General features: G+C 38.5%; 1 protein-coding gene across 9 annotated transcripts in view; it reads left to right on the forward strand.

Annotated features, from left to right (window-relative positions):
• The window catches only part of ST6GALNAC3 (ST6 N-acetylgalactosaminide alpha-2,6-sialyltransferase 3), a 225,800-nt gene that overhangs the window by 130,432 nt on the left and 76,885 nt on the right, over positions 1–18,483 (forward strand). For 8 of the 9 annotated variants that reach the window (XR_012629846.1, XM_074876307.1, XM_074876309.1 and 5 more), the window contains one exon: positions 17,633–18,042. Coding sequence is in view for 8 of the 9 variants with exons in the window: in XM_074876307.1 (XP_074732408.1) it covers positions 17,633–18,042 (410 nt within the window). In the remaining variant the exon portion in view is untranslated. Of the gene's footprint in view, positions 1–13,653; positions 13,823–17,632; positions 18,043–18,483 lie in introns of all 9 variants that reach the window. The other variant, XM_074876313.1, reaches the window with a different exon arrangement.

Genomic DNA, 18,483 nt, shown 5'->3' on the forward strand with positions numbered 1-18,483 from the left:
AGACTTAGCTCTGTGTTCCTGACTATTTTGTAAGAATACAAAGCCCCAGCATTTGGGCTCTGAATTCCCCTGTATCATAGCCAATGATTTGTCGCTGGAGAAACCACAGAATACTTCATGGTAACAAAAACATGCAGTCTGTTATAAGGTGGGAATAGTAAAAATAATGAAATAAAGAAGCATGTCCTAAAGGTGCAAGTGTACATAAGTTTCTGTGTTGAGCAGTGAAGTTCTGGTGTCCACATTAAAAATGTAGCAAGACTGAAATTCAGGTTGACATATTTACAGATATAAACATGTTTTCCTTTGACACTAAGGTCAAACTAGATGTCTCATTTATCATGTTGTGTGGCAAGAAATCCACTTTGCATCTTGAATGCTTCTGTAAGGCTTGGAAATGCCCATGGAACTGTGTTCCTGAGCTCCAGTATCAGCAGGTCTCCTGTGTTTGCATATGTCAGCTGTTACTCTTCAGACAGTGCTCTAAATACTAATCAGTATCCACATCAGAGGCTCAGAACAGTCATAAACTGTTCTAGCAAAAAAACCCCATCCTTCCAAAGAAAGCAATATCAGAAGGCATTTAAAACAAACTGATGAATTAAAAACAAATGTTCACCGCAATCAGAAGTTTTTTTATTTAAGAATTCTGAAGATTCAGAAGAAAACGAAATGTCTCAGCATAACAAGGAAGTTTATCCTGCAAGTTAGCTGGTAATGTGATAGGAAATCAAAAATAAAGACAAATGGTCAATTTTTACTCTGACAGCGCTTCTCTGTTCTCATTTGCTGGACTCAATTTTTTTACAACAGTATCTCATTCCTGGATGTCATTGGGATGGAGGTTTTGGATTGGTGCCACAGGAAGATCCTGGGTGTCATGCGAAACTTCAGCTACCAAAAAAACATTTCAGTCTAAAATAGAAGACACCTTGTGTCTAAGGCTGAACGTGTGCTAGGTAGTGGGTATCATAAGGGTTTGCATTTTTTGATTTGTCACATAAAGATCACCTAAATTTCTTTTCAGATTGGCCTTAGATATATCAGCATTTGTGAGATGATGAGGCGATGCTCTAAGATCATGGAGGCATCTAAAAAGCTCATCTTGGCACTCAAGAGCAAACAAAAATGTTATCCAGCTCTTGCCTGAGATCTGTTATTCCCCATTATTTGAAAAAAAAACAACAGAAACAACCCAACAAAAATACTCCAAAACCAACCAACAACAGAAGGAATTGGCTGCTAACAAAGATCCTGAAGTATTTAGCCAGTAGTCTCATGTTTGCATGCTGAATACAAGCCAAAGAGCTCTTGATTGTGGAACAGTATTAAATACCTGACTGTAGCTTTAGTTGTGAGGGTGATAGTAATGTTAACTGTCTCTATTTGGAAAGGTATGCTACAGAAAATTATTGTTATGTTTTATGTATTTCTCATTGTGGGGCTCCTGTTCCAAAGTATGTAGCTAATCCTAGTCAGGTAGAAAATCCCAAGTCAAATTGTCTCATACATAAAGAAAGACAGTTTAGAAGGCAGGAGTCATTAGAGGGAAAGGATTTTTCATTTTAGTTATGAAACTTAATGTCTTTTCACCGTCTTCCCTCCTTTGACTCTGTAAAATATTGATACAGATTATAATTTCTGACAGTGATGTTGATTGTAGCATGTAAGTAGTATCCAACAGCTGAAACAGATGGTGTAATATTGTGATGGGGCCTATCACATAGTGACAAGATTGGAAGATGCAGCTGAGAGTGTATAATTTGGTATAAATGAGAATCTTGAGTCTGAACACTCCTGAAATTACAGAAAGTTCATATCTGAACACAGGCTTCACAGCATCATCCCAGTTCTGAATTTCAGCACTGATTGTTCAAGCAGGGGAGACTGAGAGCAGTGTGTGATCCTAGAGATATGGATGAGAAGGAAACCTTTCCTCAGCAACATAGCAGAGTACCAAGCAAGCACATGGATTTTAAACCTGCCAGAAGACAGTTTTGTCTCATGTTGCATCATGGCAGATCCTGCTTTTCCAATTTTAGAGTGTTTTCTGTCTGTGTCATTAGTGGTGACTACCATCAGACACCTGTGGTCTCACTGCAATGGCTGTTTGATCATACATGCAAGACAGAAAAAGAGCCTTGCAAATCTTTGATCATTGTCCTTAACTAGAGTATGTTTTTAAATTTGACTCAAGGTTTTTAGAATCATGGACTGGGGATTGCTTTCTCTTTAACAAAAGTTTCAGAGTATTTGTAAACTGGGGAAACTTTTTGTGCATGTCTCTGGGTTGTTACTTTGTTGGTTTTTTTCATAAACCTTTTTTCCAAACAGTTGTGGGTTTTTTTTTTTTTTTCTTGAAGTTTTTCCAGCTGCTGGTACTGTTCAAAATAGCTCTGTGCTACTTGGGATCAAAACATTCCTGGCAGCAAAATAAAACACAGCATTAACTGTTTTGTTTCAACAATAAAGTGGGAAATAAATGAATAATTTTGGAAAATAATTAAATTATTAGATAGGCAGAACTCTGGAATTAATTTGTGAAGTGTATTGGTTATCTCCACAGTTAATTACATTTTGATTTAAAATGCGTGTATGTGGAACAGCAATGTGTTTAATAGTTACTGTATCTGGGTTGCCCAAATAGCATTTAATCCACCCCACGTCAAATGGTTTGTGGGTAAAAGGGTGTCCTGGGAGTATCAAGGCCCAGCAAGATAACAGCCATGCTCTTTACATTTAACTTATTAATCAACAGGTAAGAAGAAATGGTTTGTGTCTGGTCAGCTATCCATGAGCAGCAGCCAGATGCTTTGCCCTTTCCAAATGTACTCTGAATAAGAATGAAACCATGCTACTTGTTTTGCCCATTAGATAGCATTATCTCTGTGGAATGCCAATTCATATCTCCTTGTGCTGTGTGTGGTTCTCACATATGGGATTTTAATAACCTTCATGCTGTGCTATGAATTCATAAACAGGGCTGATAGAGGAAAAGCACCACAGGACTTTATTTTTTCATTATTGCTCTTTTGAAAAACAGGGTCTGCAGGATTTTTGCAAGGATCTTGTGACAGAACTAGCAATGGTTTTGCTGCTACAGTGGGGTTATTCCAGGGGGAGGGGATAAGTACAGTATTCACTTGTGATATACTTTTTCAGAATTGATTTTCATCATCCTACATTTTGTAGCCGCTATAATTCTGCTGTGTTATAGTTGGAGCTTTGCAGGTCTGATTGTATGGGAGTTTTTTCCATTTTTCTAGAATGCAATGTGCATTTGACTTCTTGAAACATACCTCTTCTTCTCCCTCTGTCCCACCTGTGAAGCTACAGCTTACTGCTCAGTGGTCACTAGTACATGACAGCAGTCTTGACTTCTGTTTTGGAACAGATTTATTCATTCTGGATCAGTGGAGTTTCTTCCTTCGTTTTACCCCTCTCCTAACCCCAGCGTCCATTAGAGCTACCACTTCTGCATCTTGGCCATGTTCCAGTACTGGCGGAGGCACCACTGTTAGTAGAGCTAAAAGTAGTAACAAGAACTCACAGTATTGGTTCCCAGGCATGACATGGTATATATCACCTCATATTCATTGCTAACAAACCTTAAAAAGAAGACCTATGATGAGGACTCAACTAAAATTTACAGTCACTACAAATATCCTATGAAGTAATGAACCTAAGCTGTTTGAAACAGACAGTTTAGCAGTCCTGGAGCTAGTTCACATATGCCAGGAAGGAAATTGCACTGTGTTGCCTGCCCATACCCTGTGCTACACCAGCTGGAGTGCACTGGTGGTTATGATCTTAGGTCAGTCTGGATTCCAGTCTTGTAACTGTGCCTAGTAATGTTTTATCAGGAATAAGATTTATTAGGTGTAGGTTCTGTGTGGGATTGTGATATCAAATCTTATCCCATTTTCATTTTAGGAATGTTTCTCTCACCTGCTGTATTAATTATTCAACTTTCAATCTTTCATTGTGTTTTTGTTTTTATTTTGTTGGGTTTATTTCCCTCAGTGATGAATAGTCTTCACTATTAAAAATGTGTGTTGTCTTCTTCATTAAAATTCATTCAACTTCCCCTTGGCTCTTAAAGTGATAGAATTATAGAATTATTGAAAAGAATAGGTTGCAAAGAACCTCTGGAATCCATCCTGTCCAACATCATCTATAAATGGGACAAACATCAAGGTTAGGTCAGGTCTGTATCTCATCAAGCTTTGGAAACCTCTAGAATCTTCTGGGCACCTGTTCCAAAGCTTAATTGCCCTCTGTTACAAAGGTGCATTCCCTGAAAAAAGAGATCTTTTCTTCTGGGACAGATGTAGCCCATCAGTATTCCTTCATTAGCTCATCTCCATTGGTCCTTTTTAGCCATAAGGAACACTGTGCATGTCTGAGACCACGTATGATGGAGTAGCTGAACACAGACAGACACACACACATTTTTCTTCATACTGCATCTATAATTCTCAGTAGTATGACTCAGAGAGAGGAGATGCCAAAGCTTTCACATTTGCTTTGTAAATATTTTCTTATAAGGAAATTAATACTTAATTTAAAGTCCATATCTATCTCTCGCTGCTTTTAGTTTTGTTAATGCATATATATATATGCTTTTTTTAAAGGCACTAAACAGACAGGAGAACATAGAATTAATATGACTATAGAAAAGTTTTCCAATATATACTGTTAATGGAAATGAAGAAATGCTATTTCTATGCAAGCCAAGGTTCATTGCTGTCCTCTGGGCTTTTCCCTCAACATCAGCTGTAACCTGGGTAGGCATTTCTTTTGAATGATTATTTTATAATTAGTTGATGACTTCAGTGGAATTTTTTTATTTTTTTTTTTTTTTTACTTAGCTGCATACTATAGTCCCTCAGACCTTCTTTGTGGCAGTGAGGTGGAACTTAGCCTCTCCAGTTCCCAATGTGTGGTTGTCCCGATCCAATGTCGGGGGAGGTTTCGATATGATCCCAAGAGCGAGATTAAGACACAAACGAGATCAAATGCTGTATAATCAAAACAGGTTTTTATTATTTAAAAAGTGAAGAGGGGTAGCGATAGGACAGAATGGAAGGAAAAGACAGAAATAAAGCAAGGATGTGGGACAGGGCTGCAAGAATAGTCACCACCATGGATCCCGTGGCATCCCCTTGGTCCTCAGTCTTCAGTTCTTCGGTGGTGGGTGCACATGGATCTGGCTTCTATGGTGGATGCACACGGAGTAAAGTTTCTGTTGCCTTTTTAAGTTCATCATATCTGCTGATTAGCATATCTGCCCACCTTTAGTTTTTTTTTTTCTCTGGTCCCACAGGTTTTGTTGCATCCAGCTTCTGGGCAGAAACGTTTGCCTCTTATCAGTTCGTTAGCAATGCATGCATGGAGTCTGGCCTACACAATAGAGCCACAAATGGCTACATGATGGGGCCAGCTCAGCACACGTCTGCCCCTTTGAGGCTTGTCTAAGGAGTCCGACAATGCAACCGCAAAGAAGTGGGGGGGTGCATCCTTCAATACACTCCTGCTTCCCTGGGTGACATTCCGCAGACATTCCCCAGACCAATTCACAGGCCGCAGCATCTTGTCTTGGAGGTTTGGACAGACACAAGCAAGCTTTGAGACAGTCATATGACATTTCAGTCTCTCACAGTGGTTGTGAGCTATTGATAGCTAGAGGTCCAACAGAGCCTGTAGCACGGAGCAGCATTGTTCTGGAAAGAGGAGAAGAGAGGTATAACCTGTTTGCTGTAGAAGGCAGTTGTCAGTCTTCCATTATCTCTTCGCTTGCTAGGCCATTAATTGACATGTATTTCACCATATTCATAGTGCCAGCAAGCCGAAGTGGTCAGCAGGTACATACTATTGGAGAGCACCAAGTTTCCCTCCTTAGTGCCGTCCCCAAGAACTTGTTCTGTCAGAACTACGGTAGTCATTGGTGTATCAGTTGGAGTTACAGAGCAGCTGATGAGCTTTGGTGTTGACCTTTAAGATTGCTTTTCAAGTTGTCAGACAATAAAGATCCTGCTGTCATTACAGTCCTTGGAAACAAGGAATCAAAAGCTTCATTAAAGTCAACACATTTAAAAAACAAAAAAAAAACCCTAAAGAAACCCTGTGCACTCACAACCAGGATTGAAAGGTAGACTCTGTCTTAACCCATTTGATGCCAGCAAGAACAGGAAGCTAACATGGCCTCCTAGGTTTCCATCCCAGAAAGAGACTTAGAGGGGAAATAGTTTCAGTAGTCACCAGGTAAGTCCGTATAGCACAGAACATCAGTATGCATGCTCACATACAAAGAAGGAAGACTGTCATCTGGCTTTGTGAGTAGATAGCTTACATCAAGAAAATACCCTGCATCCTTTTCACAGGTTGAAGCAGAATCATAGCTCAGAGGCCTCTACTGATGCCCAGGCAAATATGCCTAGAACATTTTTTTTCTGAGTTATTTCATTTTATAGTCCCATGTCTAAATTTATTTTTCAGAGTAGAGTATGTCTTGTTGAGCCCAGCCCTGCACAGATTCTCACCCCAAGCCGGACATCTCACATGAGAAGTTTCCTTGCTGTTTCTCTTGCTGCTGAGCTGAATCTCTTTACAGATGGAACGCTTTTCCATCTGTGAACTAAGAATCCAAATTTCTCTTTCCAAAATTCAGAGATTAAGTGAAGTCATGGTTCCAATGATCTCAGTGGGAGTTTTGCTTTTGGCTGTAATGGAGGGTATGAATGTGCCATAGATTTTCCTGGAAAGTCAGCATATAGGTACATTACAGTGGTATTTTTCCCCTTAAGGTGTATGAAGGACTAAAAATCAATTTCTCTCTTAAAAATGTAAATTATAGGTAGAAGAGCTATATGATTATAACTACCCATTTTTGAGGTAGTGTTGTTTATATTTTGCAACTGTATCATTGTCAGGCCAGGCTATATAGTGGAGAAAAGATTGATAGAGTTTATTATTTTCATTTTTTAATAAGATTTTGTTTTGCAATTACTTCTAATATGCTTCACCTCATAACATACCACCTCATTTGTGTGTGTGTTATTCAATGCCTCCTCAGGCCTTGATCTTGTTCTGAGCTCCATAGTGATCACGCACAGACCTGCGCGAGGCCCTGCTGACTTCAGTAAGATTTGGCAGAGACCACTGTGCTCAGGGGCTTTTCTTTAGCAAAGGCTTTTAAGTGAGGGGGAAATTGGGCTGGTGTGGGCCATGGTAGTAGCAGAAGCTACACCATCGAGCTCTGTAAGGAAGGAGAACTGATACAGAAAGACCTTTGAATTATTTAAAAATCATTTAACCCAGTAGCTCCCACTAGAGAGTGCTTACAAAGTTATTGCAGGTAGTGTTAGCCCATGATCTAATCTAGTGCCTGCAATGAAACCTGCACTGATTAAAATTTGGTTAGTGGACATACACACTGAGGCAATGATGTAAAAGCAATCAGAAGAGAGTATATGTACAACATTTATTTCGTTTGAATCAGACCTTTTAATTCAGAGTTTTAAAATATTCAGCTATGCTTCAACAGCTTCCATTAATGACTTAAACCACCTTAAAATAAATCTTCCTAATTATTTAAGCAGAACTCTCCAATCCAGTTTAAATTTCTGTCTGAGTGCCCAGTGCCATAGTGTTTGAAAGTTCAGATATCTGAAAAATGGTGATTTACTCTTGTATCTTACTGCAACTAAAATGATTTAAATATCTTAAAATAAAAGATACTTAATTTAATTTTTGGACTAGGACCTTGTAAGTGAAGTTTTAACCTGAAATGACATTTTTAGATTTTAAAGATTTGTAAAGCTGACAGTCATAAAGTGGTACAGTAAATATTCCTGATATACCAATGAGGGGAAAAGAAATTAATGTGGCCAGAAGCAAGTATGTATTCTCTTTTAGATAAGGCATCCTGCAATTAAAAACACTGGACTCAGAAAGCTTCTTAAGGCTTATTTTGTCAAATGAAAAATGCCACTGGTTTTAATGCTATTGTTATAAACCTTATTGTTATTCCTGGCATGGATTTTTTTTTTTAATTTCAGAAAAATGGATAATTAGCATTTTAGCTTATCACTTTCCTTCCACGCATACAAATAATTTGACAGATAGACCACCAAGAGAGACAAAATTAAATAATAGGTCTAGACAGCATGGAACCAAAATAAATTAGAGGTTAGGCTTCCAGCCTGTTAGGTGGATTTTCATGGGAAAAAAAAGGGGGGAAACACGAGGTAGTTTTTCTGACAGTTTTTGCTGCTTACCTCAATATAATTTCCCCATATCAGATCCCAAATAAATTGACCTGAAATAAGATGTAAACTTCATATTAGAAGTCCCATAATTTATTTGTGAGTGTAATTTTTTCAAATGTATTTAGATTAGAGGCCTAACAGGCATTCCTGCATCTGTGATTCAGCCAAATAAGTTCCTAGATAATGGCCCATGATTAATGGTGAGTGCTGATAATAGGAGGTTATTAGAGAAAGCAAACTTGGAACAAATCTGCTGTATACATTATATACTTTACCGCCATCTGTGGGTATTTATAATAAATACAAATTAAAGTCAGTGGTTACAGAGTAACCAGTATTTTGCACATGTGACAAAGAATTCCTTAGACATAGTCTTATAGTAGGCAACTTCATAGTGAAGAATTCTTATTATTTTTTTTGCACAGATACATATTATTATTTGCAAAGATAAAACAGCTTTTGTGGAGAGAGTCCTTCTGGCCTTGGTTGCTTTCAAGGATGTTATTCTAAAGTCAACTTTGTGAGGAAGGTTTATGTGTTATACGTTACCTGTGCTCTACTGCCATACACGGTATTGGATGTGAGAAATTGTTTTTGTCTTTTTGTACTGTGATTCATTCACTATTCAGTCTGTGTGCTAATAGTACACGCCCCCCTTTTATGTCTTCTTGAGTTGTAAGTGACACTTTACCTCCTTATGTTTTGTATCGTTTGCCAAACAAATATGCCTGTGTAGAGAAGAAACAAATTTTATCTTCCTACATACAAAAAACAGAAAAGAAATGCAATATAAACAGAGAATTGCAGGAGATAAGGTAAACCTAACTATTACGATACCAATAACTTGTTGGATCAAGTGATGACATTTTTTGCTGATAGCCAACACACTGTTGCAAATACAGTTTTGCAGCAGACTGACAAAAGGGGTGTCATAGTTAAGATCTGCTGATTGTGTTGTGTTTGGAATTGTTTATGAAATTTGGTGGACAGTGTCTGGCTTAAATTGTGTTACTCCAGTAACTTTTGTGCACAAAATTCAAGAGTCATCACGTGCTAATGAGGGCCAGTGAACAATGTGGTGGATGTGAGGATAAATGACTTAATTGGATTCAGCATTCAGCAAGCAGCATTTGGTTGGAAGTATTCCTGGCTTTTGAATTGTTACAAAGCCATGATATTTCAAAGGCTGTACATTTGCAAATGGGTGATAGATGGAGTGTCACAAACATTCTGGTTATTTATGATCATCAGCTAAACCACTGGGATGAAGTTAAGAGTACTCTAGAACTAATGTAGTTTGGTTTTCAGTTTTGAACAACTGCAGAATTAATTTTCTCGTAGCCTGTTTGTTAGAGTGAATGTTATTTTAGTGCCTACCTTGTGAACTTGCGGTATAGGGTGTGCCTGATGGAGTTTGCCTCCCTCCCATAACAATTAGGCATTCGATCCTCAACTGTGTTAGACATGAACATTTCCACATGTGTTCTTGGACATATTTGTATTTTTATCCTGATATTTTATATGCCAAGAAGATTCTGCTTTTCTCCTCCCTGCCCCCTCTTCCCTTCAGAGATGTTAATTATGTGGATCTGGAACTGTAGATGTCTGTGTGTCTACAGATGTCGGGGTTTCTGGTTACCTACAAGCTGTAGTGCTATATGCTGCATTGAATGTATCTGTTTCCATCAGTTTTCTGCTTGGGTAGTTGCAGTTTAAAGGAAAAAAGCTATTCTCTCTGCCTAATGCTGAGTTATTAGATTGACATGTCTGATAAAGCTTTCTTCACAACAGTTAGTTTATACCTTAACAAATATCTTTAGGTGTTTTTCTTCTTCTCTTTTGCTAGATTTCATTCCCAAACATCATGGTTTATATTACTCGCTATATATCAGTATTTGACTTTTTCTCAAATCCTCTTTCCCCTTACATGTTTCTCTTTTAAACACTAAACAATATTCTACCTTTTCATAGCCTGTTTCAGTTCTTCTCTGAAACTTTTTCTGTTCTCTCTTCTCTTTTGGTATCCTGCTTCCATGTATTTCCTTCCTCTTTTGTAACATATTCATTCATGTTAATAAGAGCACGTCCCTTCTGCCATTCTACCTTGGGAGAGGAGAATTTACCAACCACCTGAGACGCAAACAAAAATGCGGCTTCTACCAACCGAGAGTTGCATGCGCAGGACAGGTCCTCACATATCCTTCAGGCAATGCCTTAGGGCAAAACTTTCTTCACCTGCCATTCTCTCAGTGCTCAAAGTCCCGCAAGGCTGTTGACCATCAGTCCTCCAGTGCTCTGCCTCGGCTGGGTCTATCTGTTGTCCTTGAAACACTGAATCGGGCAGCTTCTTTCCTTCATTAACCCTCCATGTAGAGACAGAACAATTTGTCCTGCTCTCTATTTACTCTCCACCACCTTTCTATTTTTAAGTCTTTTTTACAAATAGAGCTATCAGGATTCTTTCAACAGTTTATTATTCCAGAAGAAAGTACTAGTGTAGGCCTATTTAAAAGGTGTCCATTTCAATGAAGTTTCAGCTGGAAATCAGGAAAAAATGAAAGGGACTGTTCTGTTAATGTGAACTACCATGCCTTTTCATAATGTAGAAAAATGTTCAACCGAAGGAACATTTAAATTCTATTTTAAAAAGCTAGTTGAATATTATTTTTAAATAATAGAAAGTTAAAATATTTTGATCTGGACCTGGTTTTGCTTGAATTTTATTTTATGGGATTTATGAAGAGGGGTACTATCTTTGACTTTTCAATTTTAGTTTTATATTAGAATAGAGGACAATACATAAAAAGACCTGGTTTTCTTCTTTATAGGTCATACACTTGACTCTGTTGCTACTCAGAGTTTTCTCAAATATACTTGAGGCATTTATTTACTTTTCAGTTCTCAGTATCATGAAATGTACTTGATTCTTGCCTTGTTCCAAATCTGCCTATATTGTTCCCAATAGCAGCAGCAAAATCAACAACATTCTGGTGAGCATTTGCTCTATCTTCAAAACAGTATGAGCTGGCATGGAGTAACTGGAGCTGTCTTGAAAGTGAGAAAGATGACACTGCATCACTTTGCACCGTGGTTCGTGCTCGGAAGGTTTGGGTTTGTGGGGTTTTTTTTTCCTTTCTGTGAGAAAGTAAGCTAAAATGTTTCAAAAATACACCTGTGAATGAAAGTTTAGATGGTACTGAAGATGCTGGCATGCAAGTTTCAACCCCCACCCAAAGTCCGAGCTTCCTTCCCTTTTCTGTCTCTTTACCACTGACATCAGGAATCCACAAGGAACTTGTTCAAGCAAAGGGCTGATACAACCATTTTAAGCCACTGTAACATGAGCTGCAAATCAAATAGCAGTTCTGTAACAACTAGGTCAGTGTATATAGAAAGAATTTCAGTGATGGTTATTTATTCAGTCTCTTACTGCAAGATTAGTCTCATTATGTGGCTCCTATGCATTCCCTTCTAATTCATTCAATTTAAATAAAAACTTCCTGCTAGCATGTATGTACATATCTGTGACAGTCATCTAAAGAAAATATCCCAGGCATTTGAGTCTCAGGAACAGTCTTATGAAGAGGCAGATCATATTCTATTTATTTGGAAATGGGATGCATGTTGACAAAGGGCTTATTTCAAAATAATGTCAAAATGTTAAAATCTTTATGAAATCTTAACATTAAATTTTATGAAGACAAAGATGTGTACTGGGAAGTGATGCCAAGGGCTGGGACCAAAATCAACTCCTGAAGATTTAAAAACCACAGACAGCACTACCACAGGAGGGAAGGGGGAACAACCACAAACTCAGGGTAATCAGACCTGTGTTTTTTTTATCATTTTTGGTTTTATTGCTTGATGTTAGCTATATAATGTGATTTATATACAGTGCTTCTGAGTGCTATATTAAATTGATAGCTCTTGCTGGGTGAACACACAAGCACTATCTTTCTTTTCTTTAAATGTGCTGAATTTTGTCTTAGAGAAGCCTGGCAAGTCTTTCCTCCCAGTCAGAGGTCTGAAGAAAGTGAGTAAGTGTAGATAAAACCAGTCTGGTTAATCATCACTGAAACACAGGAAAAATTAAAATACATTTTTTGCTTGTAAAGTAGAGGAAAGCAATAAAAACAATGCCAGACGGCTAATGCCTCTCTTGTACCTTTCATTTCAAAGACCTCAAATGAACATCAAGAAGAATAAAGGCAAAATCTATTCCCTACTGGCATCATTATAAATGTTGTATCCTCTAAAACTCTAAAGACATCCAAGAAGAGTAGAAGAATAAATGGCATTGAAATAAAGAAAGTCTCTCTGGAGCTTTGTTCAATCGGCTTTGTTAGAATTCACTCAAATAGGATGATTATAAGAAAAGATCTCATTTGTTTCAACATTAAAGGAGCAAATTAATATGTGGTGAGTTGCTAATAATTGCCTCATTATGTAGTGAATGGGCATTGCATCCAATTTACAAAATTACAATCATATTGTCAAAGTAACAATTGGGAAAGTTTAATCTGAATTTCCTAACTATCTGTATGATTAGTTGTGGGATTCACAGAGTGAAGCAGAGTTGGTGGTTGGAGTGAGCTCTCCAGCGCACCACCAGCCTATAATGCTAAGAAGTCACAAGAGAAATTCAGCTTTTCATTAGTATAAATTACATCTGTATAGGTCCTGAGCTAGATTTGGTCCAACTGAAGAGTGAATCTGGCAGTCTCTGCTGAGATGGGAGCTTGGCATGTGACTGGTCTGTCAAGACATTGTTTTGTTAAGTTCCACTGAGTTGTGCTGAAGTTTTGGCCAATAGGTTAAGAGACCTGGCCTGAGATCACTGAGATCACTTGGGACTTCAGCAGACCTACAGGTCTGTGGTTGGGAAACTTGGCGATCCAGGATCTGTGCCATTGGGAAACCCACCCATGCAAATGATCCTGTAGCTGGAGTTTCAGTCTCTTAGTGGAGACATTTGAAATGATGGGGGAGTTGTTTCAAATTGGAAAGTAACCAATTTTCCAAATATTGAAATCCTCTGTGAAAGAGAATCATGTTTTGTGACCTACTTCTAGTTAGATTTGCTTGTGACCTTTTCTAATTCTGGCTGGTTTTGTTATTTAATGATTTGACCTTTGATTCTGTGAAGCCACTTCAGTGCTAAATGCAAAGATTTAATAACTAGAACTGTTTGATAAGTGACCTTTATTACACAGCTATTTCTCTTTGCTAGAGAAACGGCACTGTTTTGCAAGTTCTAATTCACAGTTTTAATTATCTTTTCTATTGTCTGTAAGCTTGCACAGGAAATGGAAAGGTCAGACATTTCATTTTCTTTACTGATTAAAATATAAGTGCTCCTCAACAGTTACAATGTATCATTCAGGAAGAAGATGGGACAATTTGTCAGAATCATGCCCAGCTGCTCTGCTGAGAACTTCCACATCCTTCTGGTCAGCGACAAAATGAATAATTTTCTAGAAGCAATAATAGCTCAGCCCCCATGGTGTGTAGAGGTGAAATACGTGTCTAAATACATGAAAAGAGAAGAAAAGGTGAATGATTGTCTATGTTTTTTCCTTTAGCTCATACATCTACAATGCAAGTGAAAGAAGATCTTGTGAAAGGTACAGGTAAACCTATAACTGATGTTCTTGGTTGTCGTGGTTTAACCCCAGCTGGCAACTAAGCACCACACAGCTCCTCACTCACTCCTCCCCCCAGCCCCAGTGGGATGGGGAGGAGAATCAGAGAAAAAAAAGTAAAACTTGTGGGTTGAGATAAGAACAGTTTAATAATTGAAATAACTAGTAATAATAATAATGATGAAAAAAGAGAAAGAAATAAAGCCCAAGAAAAACAAGTGATGCACAGTGCAATTGCTTACCACCTGTTGACCAAAGCCTGAGCAGCAGTCCCACCCTCGCAGCCGACTTCCCCCAGTTTATACACTGAGCATGACGTTCTCTGGTATGGAATATTCTTTTGGCTAGTTCGGGTCAGCTGTCCTGGCCATCCTCCCTCCTGGCTTTCTGTGCACCTGATCTCTGGCAGAGCGTGGGAAACTGAAAAATCCTTGATTAAGGATAAACACTACTTAACACACTGATGTTTTAGTTGTTGCTATCAACGTTATATTCATACTATATCTAAAACACAGCACTGTACCAGCTGCTAAGGAGAAAATTAACTCTATCCCAGCCAAAACCAGAACGTTGGTCCAGAGAGCATAAACAGTAACAGCACAGGTTTCTGTACGGTCCTGCCAATCTGTATCAGTCCCATTGCTGCTGGACCATCCCTACAGATGAGAGGGCAGCCTGGACTGTCTGCCAGACCCATTTTTGGTTTTTCTGATAAGGCTGCTGCTGCTGAGTTAGTGTTTAATTGCTATCCTGGTGTTTGTGATGTGGACACCTGTAAACAGTTACTGTTAACTGCAAAACAGATCACCAAGAAGGCACATTTTCTCTAATTCTCCAGTTTTCATCTCTCTGTATTCCCATTTCTGTGTGTAAGAATTGTCTCTCTGCTTCTGTTCATCCTTAATATGAACAATACAGCAAGTTAAATGGAAAAGTAATAGTTTCTCTTACAGGTTAGGGCTGTTGTGAGCAACCTTGCAGACAAAAATCTGCATGTGGGAAAAGGGTGTGAGGGACGTAGGACCCCAGAGTATGGGGTGAGGGGGAACAACAGCACATCACCCCAACTCCTCAAGGTTCATAGGGAGCTGTCAGCTGTGTCCTAGTTCAGTAACATAAGTAGCAGTCAAAACTACCCAGGTACTTCCCAGTGCTGGCTCCTCGAGTACCCAAATCCCTGTGCCTGAATAGCTCCTATGGTAGCCGCCTGACAGAGGAGCTACATTTGAGCAGCTTTTGAGTCTTAAAGTGATGGGACTGCCATACCTGAGCTAGGGTGTAATAACAAACGGGAATGTCATGTTAAATAAGGAAAATGAGAAAGGTGTTGCATGTGGATTACTGAAACTGCCCCTTTTGTCTGTGACACTTATAAACCAACACCTCAAGCCTGTCTCCATATGGTGGTTCAACAAATGACTATTCATGTGTGTTTTCTCATACATTGAGGAAGATATGATGCAAAAAGTGACTGAAGTCAATGGATGACTCTGGAGTCAGTGGAATGTCTGTCACGGGTCAGTCAGTATCAACTCCCTCTGGGATCTCCGTTAGGAAATATGCATATTAGGACATGTAAAATTTCTCTACATTGTAAAAAATATTTATTCTGAGATAGGGCTGGGAGGGGTTAAGCCTCTGCCTCTATTGAAGAAGAGCAGATTATATGTTGACCTATTGCAGGCATTCAATATTATGAAAGCACTTTATAAATTGGAACAAGATAAATGAATCACAACAAAAAGAGCTAGAAAACCAGGGGACACAATTGCAGGAGTGAGTGTACTCAGTTTATTCGAGCAGAACAGTTACACTCAGTGAATAGAAAATGTGCAATGCATTTCTAACTAAGGTCAGAAAATCAAACAATTCCAAATTTAAGAGAGCAGCTCCATTTTAATGGTGAAGGAAGAATATTCTGAAAAAAAAAAAAAAAAAAACAAAACAACAACCCCACAACAAAAAAAAAACCACTGAGATTGAGACAGATTTAAATGGGACCAGATTCTTGACCAAACTGGCTTTTCCTATCTAGCAGTTTCATATTCAGCATTTGTTAGTTTGAAAGCTCACCGTGAAAGTATAAATTAATCTTCTGGGACTTTAACAATTCACTTCATGTTAGGATATGAGTTATGCTTATGGATTTGTTTAGGTCACCCAGCCATGTCCTCATAATGTATCTTAGAGAGGATTTCTCTAACTAAGCGGTAAACAGAAAGACTGTTGTGTTCAGCTGCATCTCCTGGGATTTCATCCCTGCTGTCAGAGCACTGTGCAGGACAGCTCTCTAAAACTACATCAGCTATAAAAAAATACATGGTGTTCTGTAAAGGAAACATTGCCAATGCTTTTGCATGCAGTCAGGCATCTTTAAGTCCTGATAAAATGAGGAAAGAATGTTTTCATGAACCACTCACATAGAGAAATCAAACCTTTGCAATTGTGAGATTTATTGCAGAAGTCTCGCAGGATGCAGCTTAGCTCAGTACAACGTTTGTCACCCAAAGATGAGATATAGCTGTTATCAAAGAAATTTGATGTTTTGTCAGCCACCATGTCCTAAGGTTATAGTGGTCAAATGTAGCCAGGATATTCATCCACACCAGTTAAATGAGGTGTGATTTTGAAGGGAAATAACCACAAGTCTGATGAGAAAAGCACCTAGCATCCTGTCAGGCTAACGTCTGAAGAACATGAAGGAAATTATTCCTAACAAACGTTAAACTGAAGGCACTGGCTCCCAACTGGGAGCATAACAGAAGATCAAGTCTGTGACCATACAAAAAATTGTAGATAATCTGTGGCCTGAACTGTCTTCTGCAGGCTTTTTTTGTTGGATCTAGTTTTCATTTGGTTTAGATTTCTAACCAAACTTCTCATACAATCCAACTTAAATACAGGGCATTTCCTTTTAGTCTGTTGGTACAAAAGAACCAAAAAGTGTTTACCGTTTATACTCTGACAAACAGAACATCAGATAGGTTCCTATATCTCTGTTAGACAGATAACTGTTCCTATTTTCAATTCATACTGGAGAAATAATACCCTAGAATGTGCTCAGGAAATACTGTCTTTGACTTCAGTTTGCCCAGGATTAAGTTCACGTGTCACCAGTCCATCTGCCTCTCATTTTTCATGGGTCATAACCGTTCTCTGGAGAGAACAACGTATTCCTCTGTCTACATCTCCTTTCCAACTGCAGGATTTTCATAATACTGCACTGCTTTTTAGAGTTTATCTCACGTCTGACTTCTATCACAAATTTGGGAACTATTAATTCAGACACTGAAACAGTGTATAGTTAAATTTCCAGCATTACTTTTTCTGTACTTTTTTCCTATTGCTGACAACACCTTGTTAGAAGGCAGCATTGATCTAAATATTGCTTTCTGCTGCTTCTTTCTTTCATTGTTTTCTAGTGGAAAGAGTAACATTTAGAGGAAAAAAAGAGAATTATTATTTTTCTGGTTGACTTTGTAAGGTGGAGAACAAAGGAAAAGATTGGAACTGCCTATTTCACTAAAAAGGATTGCATTCAGAGCTTTGCAGTGGTAGGGTTTTCTTCCAGCTCTACCACATGGGGATTGTTAGTTGTTTTTAAAGAGAAGCATTGCAATCAATTTGTTGGACTGTGCCCATCTTTCTTTTAACTGAATTTTCAGTCTTCATGTTTTACAGAGAAAGACTTGCCATATATTTTTGTTTTGTTTCTTCCAGCCTCTACAACTTGACTGTGACCTCTGTGCCATTGTTTCAAACTCGGGACAGATGGCTGGCCAGAAGGTGGGAGCTGAGATAGACAAGTCCTCCTGCATATGGAGGATGAACAATGCTCCCACAAAGGGCTATGAGGAGGATGTTGGGAAGAGGACAACCGTAAGAGTGGTCTCTCACACAAGCGTGCCTCTCCTACTCAAGAATTCCGAGTACTTTTTCAAAGAAACTAACAACACTGTTTACGTGATTTGGGGACCTTTTCGAAACATGAGGAAGGATGGAAATGGCATTGTGTACAACATGCTGAAGAAAACTGTTGACAGCTACCCAACTGCCAAAATCTATGTGACAACAGAAAAGCGCATGAGTTACTGTGATGCAGTATTTAAGAAGGAGACAGGAAAAGACCGGTAAGACCTAAATGTGAAGAACAATTATAATGTTTGACAAAAGATACATGAGAGAAGTCCATGCCGGATGCCAGCTTCTAAATGAGTCCCCAGATAGGTTTTTAATGGATTGTTATATGGTTTTGACTGTTATAAGCACTTGATGAGGCAGCAGCTAGGCCCCATTTACCCCACCTACGCTACCTTCTGTTCTTTCCATTTCTGTTGGCTTGAGTCCCAAAAATATTGGATGTCTTCCTGAAACGTTTTCAAAGCTGTGTGTTGTTTTCAGCTCAATTTACTATTGATTAAATTGACATTTTATTTGAAGAGGATAATCCTACACAAACAACATTTCCAAATTCACAACCTCGGGATAACTAGATATTGTCTTTTCTTCTCTGTTGAGATTCACTGTAGCTTTTCTTCAAACACAAACCTCAGGGTTATGCATTATTTCTA

The sequence above is a fragment of the Strix uralensis genome, chromosome 8 (assembly GCF_047716275.1).
Source record: "Strix uralensis isolate ZFMK-TIS-50842 chromosome 8, bStrUra1, whole genome shotgun sequence".
Lineage (NCBI taxonomy): Eukaryota > Metazoa > Chordata > Aves > Strigiformes > Strigidae > Strix > Strix uralensis.